Source organism: Lithobates pipiens, unplaced genomic scaffold (genome assembly GCF_037356315.1).
Source record: "Lithobates pipiens isolate NorthernLeopardFrog02 unplaced genomic scaffold, aLitPip1_a1.2 Scaffold_121, whole genome shotgun sequence".
Taxonomy (NCBI): domain Eukaryota; kingdom Metazoa; phylum Chordata; class Amphibia; order Anura; family Ranidae; genus Lithobates; species Lithobates pipiens.
In genome coordinates, this window is record NW_027507709.1 from 67646 (window position 1) to 79821 (window position 12176).

General features: G+C 47.3%; 1 protein-coding gene across 1 annotated transcript; it reads right to left on the reverse strand.

Moving 5' to 3' along the window:
* Window positions 1-848: 848 nt before the first annotated feature.
* Window positions 849-5997, reverse strand: LOC143973821 (rho-related GTP-binding protein RhoG-like). Its single transcript, XM_077474703.1, has 2 exons — window positions 5831-5997; window positions 849-2917 (listed from the first exon to the last, which is right to left on the reverse strand). Exon 2 carries the CDS (start codon window positions 2887-2889, stop codon window positions 2323-2325), a length of 567 nt encoding a protein of 188 aa, XP_077330829.1. The 5' UTR covers window positions 2890-2917; window positions 5831-5997; the 3' UTR covers window positions 849-2322.
* Window positions 5998-12176: the final 6179 nt, after the last annotated feature.

The following is a 12176-nucleotide window of genomic DNA, read 5'->3' on the forward strand; positions in this document are numbered from 1 at the left end:
TCCTCCTACACACTTGTACAGGTGTATGTGTTGCATTAGAAGGGACATGTGGAGCCTCTTCCTTCTCCATCAGTCAGCATACCTCTGTCATCTCACTCCCAGTAACAGAATGGGGTCCCTCCGAGCACTTAGCGTTGACCTCATGCCTCCTCTCCCTTCACTCTTGCCTTACGTACCACGTGACCAGGTTATAGGTCTCTATAACCCTGCTGCACTCCTGGTGACCAGTGTAGACGGACAGCTAGGGAGGGAGTCAGAACACCAAACCCCCTTGCTACCAGAGGACCTGTCACCCAACCAGGCACCATGCCAATGACTGGTTGCTGTTTCCTCCTTTGGTTACCCACTGCAACTTCTCCTCTTAGACTCACTGGCTTATCTTGTATTGCAGTGATACTCATAAACCCCAATGTCTTATTTCAGACCCGGGTTCCTTAGAGAGACACCAGGGCACCACATGTACCCCTTGAGTAACTCCACACCTGGCCTTGAGCAGATAGTTATATAGTTATATAGTTAGTCTGGTTGAAAAAGGACACAAGTCCATCAAGTTCAACCAATATTGGTGAATTGTGTCAAACAAGAACCTTTACCTTTACATAATAATTCAAAGGTGGTCGGTGGATGTGAAGAACTTCTCAGTAAGGACAATATGGACCAGAAACTGTGCAATTGTAAAATATGTCCGGTCTTCTGTTCTTACCTTGAACTTGGCGAAGACCTCAGCACCACTGACACCTCGGGTAAGTACGTCCATAGCCACTGACACCTCGGGTGTGCATGTCAATAGGTAGAGATTAATGATTTGTGATAATACTTAGGATCACCCGGAAATGAGACTCGAGACGTTGTGGAAAAGTAACAAAGTATATTATCAAGTAATGTTCAGACAAGCAGAGTATAACAACGAGGATTTCCTCATATCTTACACTATAATAAGGCTTCACTTGAGATGGTTAGAGTGCTACCTTAAGTTCTAACCAAACCGGAATAAGCTGTAGTTGTCTTTAATAAATGAGCAGCATAGGGCAACAGCAGGACGGTACTAATGTCGATAAGGGCTAAGGACACTTGAGGTGAGGAAGCTAGGCCTCGGCCTTCTGAAAATAGAGAAATATGAATATGCTGTAAATTGCGCTCGTAGCAGGTCTTTTGTTTACAGTCTTTAAGGTTAGTCTTCTGCTGGCTAAGTTGGGGCCCTTGAAAATGTTGACGCACTTGTTGAAGGAGGGGTTTCCTGCAAATAGTGAGCCAGCTTTAGAGACAATGGTCTCCTTGGAGCACTGGCGAGAGTGCGGCCAGACAAGGGTTAATACTCTAAAATATGATGAAGGTTATTTATTATATATTCTGACCAGCAGACATATATATATATATATAGGCTGTTGGTAAGTGATTGGTAGCTGGTTCTGCTCTTTTAGTTCTTTGATGGCATCCAGGTTGGTTCTAAGATCCTTCTTGGTGCCCACCAGGAGGATGGGAACATTAGGACAATGATGGACCACTTCAGGATACCACTTGTGCTTTACGTTCTCTCAAGATGATGGACTGGCAAGGGTTAATACTCTAAAATATGATGAAGGTTATTTATTATATATTCTGAGCAGCAGCCATATATATATATTGTGCCCAACACCGCAACAGACAAAACCATTGAAGATATTGCTGGAGGTCGGACATTTTCGTCTTCATCTGGGGGTTTCTTTGGTCTAATGAACATTTTACAGAAGGAACACATAGAAGAGTCTGTAATATTGGTCTTTGAGGTCTACATAGGTTGTGGTTCTTCAGGACAAAGTCACGTGATCTGAGACCAGCACAAGGAGCTGTAAATTGCGCTCGTAGCAGGTCCTTTGTTTACAGTCTTTAAGGTTAGTCTTCTGCTGGCTAAGTTGGGGCCCTTGAAAATGTTGACGCACTTGTTGAAGGAGGGGGTTTCCTGCAAATAGTGAGCCAGCTTTAGAGACAATGGACTCCTTGGAGTACTGGCGAGAGTGCGGCCAGACAAGGGTTAATAGTCTAAAATATGATGAAGGTTATTTATTATATATTCTGAGTAGCAGCCATATATATATATATATTGTGCCCAACACCGCAACAGACAAAACCATTGAAGATATTGCTGGAGGTCGGACATTTTCATCTTCATCTGGGGTTTCTTTGGTCTAATGAACATTTTACATAAGGAACACATAGAGGAGTCTGCAATATTGGTCTTTGAGGTCTACGTAGGTTGTGGTTCTTCAGGACAAAGTCACGTGATCTGAGACCAGCACGAGGAGGTCCCAGTGAGCAGATCGTCATCTTGGAGGCATCTTCTTTTCACAGTAAGACACATGGACTCTTTTTTACTGGGTTGAGAACGGCTCTCACTGACTCTGAGAAAACGTCTTGGACGCCATCTTGGTTCAGCGCTGAGCACTCCATGTATTTCACTGCGTGAATTTGCTTGGACAGGCTGACCCCTTGTTGGTAAGTGATTGGTAGCTGGTTCTGCTCTTTTAGTTCTTTGATGACATCCAGGTTGGTTCTAAGATCCTTCTTGGTGCCCACCAGGAGGATGGGAACGTTAGGACAATGATGGACCACTTCAGGGTACCACTTGTTCTTGACGTTCTCATAAGATGGAGGACTGGCAATGGAGAAGCAGATGATGAAGACGTTGGTCTGGGGGTAAGACAATGGTCTTAGTCGGTCATAGTCTTCATTGCCGTGTGTGTCCCACAAGTTTAGGCTCATAGTTCTTCCATCCACTGTAATGGGGCCAGTGTAGTCATCAAGCACGCTTGGGTAGAACTCATCAGGGAAGGTATTGGTTTGGTAACGCATTAGAAGACAAGTTTTCCCCACAGCCCCGTCCCCGACTACCACACACTTAATGCTCTGCATGGTCTCTGTTGTGTCCAATCTCAGAAACCTGGGAAAGAAACCAAAGAATGAAGTCAGCTGTACGAAACTTCAACATCCAACAAATCTGTCAAGGAAGAGTCTACCCAAAACCAGTTCTTCATTTAGGGATGGACAACCAACTGGCTTCCTTATGATCGGGGGGCACCAGCAGTAAGATCCCCGTGTATTGGATTGCATGGAGACTGTACTGTGCGCCCTCATAAAGTGCAGAGCAAACTGTTGGCACCAAACAAAACCCATATAATAATTTTACTAATCTCCCTGAAATACTTCCTCTAGTAGAAGGAGAACCCCAAATCTTCACAGAGAGGAGCAGGTCCCACCACAATGGATTAGCTTATAGCTGGGAGATCAGAGATCAGAGTACAAGACTTCCCCCCCCCCAGTCTGCAAACCCCCAAAACCAGGGCGGGGGAGGGGGTCACCCATGGCAGGTCCAGGGAACCCTCCCATGTTAAGGGCATGTGGTCTGGGATCGCTCCAGGGGGGGAGGGGTGTCAGCGTTACCAACCTGCTTAAGTGAAATTTACTGACAGAGACAACATTTTCTACTGACACAAAAAGTACATCAAATGTCAGTTTTCAGTGCAAATATCATCAGAGTCCATCCTCGGCCTCTCTGACATTTTTTACTGCACCCCCCACATCAGAGAGGCTGGATCCGGCCCTGGTGTACGGGGTAACTCTGTGGACTCTGATTTAAAGGGGAATACTGGGGACTCCATTGTTTGTATGTGGGGGAGGGGGGGAGTCGGGACTCTGGTGACCATAAGTAGAGACCACCCTCTGCAGAGTGAATGCACTCAGGTAAAGAGGGGGGTACTAATATGTAAGGGACTTTTATTCCTGTGACCCCCCCCCCTTACATCAGTGACCCCCTCCCCCACAGAGACTGGTGAGGCACTTCTTGATGCAAATGCTCCTACTTTACCTGTGCAGGGGGTGTGTCCTTTGCAGGGGTGTGTCCTGTACCGGGCGTGTGTCCTGTGCAGGGGTGTGTCCTGTGCAAGGGGTGTGTCCTGTGCAGAGTGTGTGTCCTGTGCAGGGGGTGTGTCCTGTGCAGGGGTGTGTCCTGTACAGGGGGTGTGTCCTGTGCAGGGTGTGTGTCCTGTGCAGGGGTGTGTCCTGTGCAGGGTGTGTGTCCTGTGCAGAGTGTGTGTCCTGTACAGGGGGTGTGTCCTGTGCAAGGGGTGTGTCCTGTACAGGGGGTGTGTCCTGTGCAGGGTGTGTGTCCTGTGCAGGGGGTGTGTCCTGTGCAGGGGTGTGTCCTGTGCAAGGGGTGTGTCCTGTGCAGAGTGTGTGTCCTGTGCAGGGGGTGTGTCCTGTGCAGGGGGTGTGTCCTGTGCAGGGGTGTGTCCTGTACAGGGGGTGTGTCCTGTGCAGGGTGTGTGTTCTATGCAGGGGGTGTGTCCTGTGCAGGGCTGTGTCCTGTACAGGGGGTGTGCCCTGTGCAGGGGTGTATCCTGTGAAGGGGGTGTGTTCTGTGAAGGGGGTGTGTCCTGTGAAGGGGGTGTGTCTTGTCCTGATATTTACAAAGAAAAAATGATAGTTTCAATGTTTATGACATTCATTGCCGGAACACCGACCCCTCCAAGGGTCCCCCAAACACTTAGCAGACCCAGGATAAGGACCCCCCAAGACTGGCATCCCCCAGGATAAGGACCCCCCAAGATTAGGACCCCCAGGAGTAGGATGTCCCCAGGATTAGGATGCCCCCAGTATAAAGACCCCCCAGGAAAAGGACCCCCAGGAGTAGGATGCCCCCAGGGATTAGGAGCATGCAGGATTAGGATGGCCCCAGGATTATGATGCCCCCAGGATAAGGACCCCCCAGGATTAGGTCCCCCAGGATTAGGATGCCCCTAAAATTAGGACCCTCAGGAGTAGGATGTCCCCAGGATAAGCAGCCCCCCAGGAAAAGGACCCCCAGGAGTAGGAGTCCCCAGAATAAGGATGCCCCCAGGAGTAGGACTCCCCAGAATAAGGATGCCCCCAGGATAAGGACCTCCCAAGATAAGGACCCCCCAGGATTAGGACCCCCCAGGATTACGATGCTCCCAGTATAAGGACCCCCAAGATAAGGACCCCCAAGGATTAGGACCCTCCAGGATTAGGATGCCCCCAGGATTAGGACCCCCATATATTAGGATGCCCTCAGGACTAGGATGCCCCCAGGATTAGGACCCCCCAGGATTAGCACCCCCCAGGATTAGGACACACCCAGACATGTTATTGAAAGGAATAAGCATACAACAGGTATAGGTCACGGGGGGGGGGGGGAAGAGAGGAGGATGGGATTTATAAGAGGTGAGGGGGGAGAGAACTAGGGGGACTCCTCACATTCCCTAGACATGTGCATATCACTTCGTTCCGAATCAAAATTCAGACAAATTTTTCATTATTCGGAAATTCGAAAGCATCCCAATTACCGGATTACAATAGTAACGAATTTAAACAAATCCGAAATAACGTTTGAGAATAAACAAAAACAGACGAAATTTTAATCGAATCAAATTGGAAAACAAATTCGAATTGAATTAGAAAAAAAATAGAAATAGATTTTTTTTTAAAAGAATACATAGAATATAAAATAATAAAGCAATACAATAAAAATAAAGAAAAATATTAAAGAATAGAATATAATTCAATAGAATGTAATAAAATAAAATAGAATCTGTCCGTCTTGTGAAATTCGAATTTTGAATAGTATAGTCTTTTCTAATTCGGTCGATTTTTTTTTTTTTTTTTAATGTGGTCCATTTTTTTAAAATTCTGTCAAATTTTTTTCTAATAGGAAACAAAATAAACCTGAAAATGAATGTAACAAATTTATCTAAATGAATTTAGTTAAATAACAAATTGAAAAAAGCTAAATAGTTTTCCTCCTGCACATGTCTAGTATTATAATAAATCCTCTTACCTCGGAAGCTCCCCTCCTGTCCTGTGTGTCCCCCCATCCTTCTCATGGCGTTGATCTGAGGGAAGCACTTAGACAGGGTTGGGGGTTGGGGGTGACGTCACAACAAGGGGGTGCGAGGCTGAGCTGGATCCACCAAGGAGCATTTACTGGATATGTTCTCTTGGTGATTATGATGCAAGAGGAAGTAGGCGGGGCCATGTGGGATGACATCATCCGTACATTGGGAAATCACCCGTCCAAAGTCTGAGAGATTCAGGCATGATCAGGAAATAAGGAAGGGAGGGGGGAGGGGGGTGCAACCTGACAGCCAGTATTAGGTGGGGAGGGGGGCAGACAAGTCATACAAATTGATCGGCATGTCAGAGAGCTGCAGTAAAAAAGAAAAAAAAAGGGGGGGGGGGGTGTGAAATGCGATCAAAAAGAAAAAAAATAACAAAATTGAAAAGAAAAAATGTTGTCACCAGTCAGTGTCCCCGATCCCCGCCGTGCCCGACAGGGTGTAAAAAAATTGTGGAAAAAACACAATTTTTGGAATTTCTTTATGAAGCGCTGACCCCCGAAGGAGCGGCTGGTTTTATTGGGCTCACCGTTACCTTCCTGACCTCGTGTGCCTCTAGGGGGTTCCCGAAGGTTAATGGCCCAAAGGATTGTAGAAACACCGGATCCAATTCAAGGATTTTTATTTGCAAAAAAGGAGTAGACAGAACACCGTCTCTCAGTGAAGGGTGGAGGGTTGGGTGGGAAGTTCAGGTACTCTTGGAACGCCATGGTTCTTACTAAATACGTTGGACAGTGGACTTTCCACAAAGGTGGGATTTGGAGGGTGTGATATACCCCTGTACTCAAGAGGACTATGTCCACTGCACCATCCAAGGTCCCTCCACCCACCCAGTCACTTGTGTAGATATCAGTGTAAGGTTCAAACATAGAGAAGCATTGTGTACAATCCAGGGGGGCGCTGTACATAGAGAAGGGTATATGTGAGGGTACATTTGGGGTATATTTGTGGTATATTTGAGGGTATATTAGGGGTATATTTGAGGGTATATTTGGGGCATATTTGTGGTATATTTCTGGGTATATTTGGGGTATACTTGAGGGTATATTTGGGTATATTTGAGGGTATATTTGGGGGTATATTTGAGGGTATATTTGCGGTATATTTGGGGTATATTTGAGGGTATATTTGGGCGTATATTTGGGGTATATTTGAGAGTATATTTGGGGTATATTTTGTATATTTGAGGTATATTTGAGGGTATATTTGAGGGTATATTTGGGGGTATATTTGGGGTATATTTTTGATATATTTGAGAGTATATTTGGGGTATATTTGGGGTATATTTGTGGTATATTTGAGGGTATATTTGGGATATATTTGAGGATATATTTGAGGGTATATTTGAGGGTATATTTGGGGTATATTTGAGGGTATATTTGGGGGTATATTTGGGGGTATATTTTGGGTATATTTGAGGGTATATTTGGGGGTACATATTTGGGTATATTTGGGGTATATTTGAGGGTATATTTTTGGTATATTTGGGGGTATATTTGAGGGTATATTTGGGGGTATATTTGAGGGTATATTTGGGGTATATTTGAGGGTATATTTGGGGTATATTTTTGGTATATTTGGGAGTATATTTGGGGGTATATTTGAGGGTATATTTGGGGATATATTTGGGGGTATATTTGGGGATATATTTGGGGTATATTTGGGGTATATTTGAGGGTATATTTGGGGATATATTTGGGGTATATATGGGGTATATTTGAGGGTATATTTGGGGTATATTTGGGGTATATTTTTGATATATTTGAGAGTATATTTGGGGTATATTTGGGGTATATTTGTGGTATATTTGGGGGTATATTTGGGGGTATATTTGAGGGTATATTTGGGGTATATTTGAGGGTATATTTGGGGGTATATTTGGGGGTATATTTTGGGTATATTTGAGGGTATATTTGGGGGTATATTTGGGGTATATTTGAGGGTATATATTTGGGTATATTTGGGGTATATTTGAGGGTATATTTGGGGGTATATTTGAGGGTATATTTGGGGTATATTTGAGGGTATATTTGAGGGTATATTTGGGGGTATATTTGAGGGTATATTTGGGGTATATTTGAGGGTATATTTGGGGGGTATATTTGGGGTATATTTGAGAGTATATTTGGGGTATATTTTTGGTATATTTGGGGGTATATTTGGGGTATATTTGAGGGTATATTTGGGGATATATTTGGGGTATATTTGGGGTTTATTTTTGTTATATTTGAGGTATATTTGGGGGTATATTTGGGGTATATTTTTGATATATTTGAAGTATATTTGGGGGTATAATTTGGGTATATTTGAGATTATATTTGGGGTATATTTGAGAGTATATTTGGAGTATATTTTTGGTATATTTGGGGTATATTTGAGGGTATATTTGGGGTATATTTGAGGGTATATTTGGGGGTATATTTGAGAGTATATTTGGGGTATATTTTTGATATATTTGAGAGTATATTTGGGGTATATTTGGGGTATATCTTTGGTATATTTGAAGTATATTTGGGGGTATATTTGGGGTATATTTGAGGGTATATTTGGGGGTATATTTTTGGTATATTTGGGGGTATATTTGGGGTATATTTGAGGGTATATTTGGGGTATATTTGGGGATATATTTGGGGTATATTTTTGTTATATTTGAGAGTATATTTGTGGTATATTTGAGGGTATATTTGGGGGTATATTTGGGGTATATTTGAGGGTATATTTGGGGTATATTTGGGGTATATTTGGGGTATATTTTTGATATATTTGAGAGTATATTTGTGGTATATTTGAGGGTATATTTGGGGGTATATTTGGGGTATATTTGTGGTATATTTGAGGGTATATTTGGGGGTATATTTGAGGGTATATTTGGGGTATATTTGAGGGTATATTTGGGGGTATATTTGGGGTATATTTGAGAGTATATTTGGGGTATATTTGAGGGTATATTTGGGGATATATTTGGGGTATATTTTTGTTATATTTGAGAGTATATTTGCGGTATATTTGGGGTATATCTTTGGTATATTTGAAGTATATTTGGGGGTATATTTTGGGTATATTTGAGATTATATTTGGGGTATATTTGAGAGTATATTTGGGGTATATTTTTGGTATATTTGGGGTATATTTGAGGGTATATTTGGGGTATATTTGGGGGTATATTTGGGGGTATATTTGAGGTATATTTTTTATATATTTTAGAGTATATTTGTGGTATATTTGAGGGTATATATGGGGTATATTTTGGGTATATTTGGGGTATATTTTGGGTATATTTGGGGTATATATGGGGTATTTGGGGGGTATATTTGGGGTATATATGGGGTATATTTGAGGTATATTTGAGGGTATATTTGTGGTACATTTGGGGGTATATTTGAGGGTATATTTGGGGTATATTTGGGGTATATTTTGGCTATATTTGGGGGTGTGTGTGGCATTGGGAGGGGCATGAATGCTGGATGCCCCTGGAGAAGGGTCGCCCTCCGTTGGCACTCCCTCTTGACATTCTGGGTGTCCTCGGGATGTCCTGTTCCGAGTGGGAGAGTAAAGACACACCCCATGGGGGGTAATATGGGCTGATGGGGAGGGTAACAATAGGCAGTTGTGGAGTTGGAAGCCTCACCCGGGAGGACCTCCAGGTGGAGACTCAGCTCCAGGATCATAGAGCCTCAGGGCTCCGATATCCATTGGGAGTCCTTCCCAGGAGACTCTTCGGGGGTTGGGTGAAGGTCCTGTGGCTGGAATTGGCTCCGTTGTCCTCGGAAGTTCCCGGCAATCCGTCTCCATTGAGGGCTACTGGGGACCCGACTATAGACTGGCATAAGACCACCTCGCAGTGGGGCAATGGGTGAAGGAGAGACCGGCATCTCAGACAGGTGGGGCAGATGACTGGTGCCCGCCTGGCATTGGGCAAACCCCGCTGAGGAAATGAACTGAACTCCGGGGTCTTGGCTGTCCAGACATGATGACTCGCAGCACGTGGAAGACCCGAGCCACGTTCTGGATTTCATTGCTATATACTCCCCCTTTTCTCTTCTCCACCAATCAGAGGAGGGCATCGTGGTCAGGAGCCGAGGTAGGTATGTGCGGTCAGTGTTGGATTTATAAAGGGGGGGAGGGGCAATGGCACTGGGCCCCTCTGGCCCCTCTGGCCCCTCTGGCCCCTCTGGCTCCTCTGGCCCCTCTGGCCCCTCTGGCTCCTCTGGCTCCTCTGGCTCCTCTGGCCCCTCTGGCGGAGGAAATTGTCCAGTGTGCTGCACTCCGGTCACGTCTCTCTCCATCTCAGCAGGCAGCTTTATGACATGATGAAGGGCTCGCCGATCGCTTTTCAGGAGGTGGTGTGGCTCTTATGTAGGAAGGTCTCCGGCCTCCTTTGGTCTAATGAGAACTTTCCGGGCCAAAGACAGCTGATGCCCTTCTGTATGTGGGGGGTTGGGAGGCATGGTGGGTGCAAGGTGGGCAACGTTATTGGGCTCCAGACACTTCTTGGATGTAACAGTAACAGTCCTTTTTATATTTTGGGGGGAAAGCGGGTTAGGGCCAGGACACCCTTAAGTAGCTGTAGATTGAATTGGAAGACTCCGGGGACTTCAATAGGAGGACAGCCGTCCAGGGAAATGCCCCAGCGAGGGGCCACATCTGCACACGCAGGAATGCCGTCTCCCATGCCTGAGTCTTTAACAGTCAAACATATCAGTTCCTTCAGCTTCACTACAACTGTCTCTTGTAGTTCTTCAACACTGAGCTCCCGATCCCTCCGATTCACTCACTCCGAATCCCTGGAGCTCCTCCAATCTTCACGGAGATATCTCCCCACCCCCGATCTCTGCTGGGGCCCTAGCTTGGCACTCCAGACACTTCTCAAGCTTCGCCCCCCGCTGGCCGGCTCGGTCCCCGGCTTGGCACACAAGGCTGCTCTGCAAGTGTCACCTCCGCTGGTCGGGTCCCTGACTTCATCACCGCCTGAAAATTCCTGATTAAGGATGAGCTGAACACCCCCCTGTCCGGTTCGCACCAGAACCTGAGAACAGACCGGAACTTCCTGTGAACTTTAAAACCTGTTAAAGTCTATGGGACTCGAACCTTCACAATCTAAAGTGCTCATTTTAAAGGCTAATATGCAAGTTATTGTCCTAAAAAGTGTTTGGGGACCCGGGTCCTGCCCCAGAGGAGTGTTTGGGGACTCAGTTCCTGCTCCAGGGGAGTGTTTGGGGACTCAGTTCCTGCTCCAGGGGAGTGTTTGGGGACCCGGCTCCTGCCCCAGGGGAGTGTTTGGGGACCCAGCTCCTACCCCAGGGGAGTGTTTGGGGACCCAGCTCCTGCCCCAGGGGAGTGTTTGGGGACCCGGCTCCTGCCCCAGAGGAGTGTTTGGGGACTCAGTTCCTGCTCCAGGGGAGTGTTTGGGGACCCAGCTCCTGCCCCAGGGGAGTGTTTGGGGACCCGGCTCCTGCCCCAGGGGAGTGTTTGGGGACCCAGCTCCTGCCCCTGGGGAGTGTTTGGGGACCCAGCTCCTGCCCCTGGGGAGTGTTTGGGGACCCAGCTCCTGCCCCAGGGGAGTGTTTGGGGACCCAGCTCCTACCCCAGGGGAGTGTTTGGGGACCCAGCTCCTGCCCCAGGGGAGTGTTTGGGGACCCGGCTCCTGCCCCAGCTGAGTGTTTGGGGACCCAGCTCCTGCCCCTGGGGAGTGTTTGGGGACCCGGCTCCTGCCCCAGGGGAGTGTTTGGGGACCCAGCTCCTGCCCCAGGGGAGTGTTTGGGGACCCGGCTCCTGCCCCAGGGGAGTGTTTGGGGACCCAGCTCCTGCCCCTGGGGAGTGTTTGGGGACCCGGCTCCTGCCCCAGGGGAGTGTTTGGGGACCCAGCTCCTACCCCAGGGGAGTGTTTGGGGACCCAGCTCCTGCCCCTGGGGAGTGTTTGGGGACCCAGCTCCTGCCCCTGGGGAGTGTTTGGGGACCCAGCTCCTGCCCCAGGGGAGTGTTTGGGGACCCAGCTCCTACCCCAGGGGAGTGTTTGGGGACCCAGCTCCTGCCCCAGGGGAGTGTTTGGGGACCCGGCTCCTGCCCCAGCTGAGTGTTTGGGGACCCAGCTCCTGCCCCAGGGGAGTGTTTGGGGACCCAGCTCCTGCCCCAGGGGAGTGTTTGGGGACCCGGGTCCTGCCCCAGGGGAGTGTTTGGGGACCCGGGTCCTGCCCCAGGGGAGTGTTTGGGGACCCGGGTCCTGCCCCAGGGGAGTGTTTGGGGACCCGGGTCCTGCCCCAGGGGAGTGTTTGGGGACCCGGGTCCTGC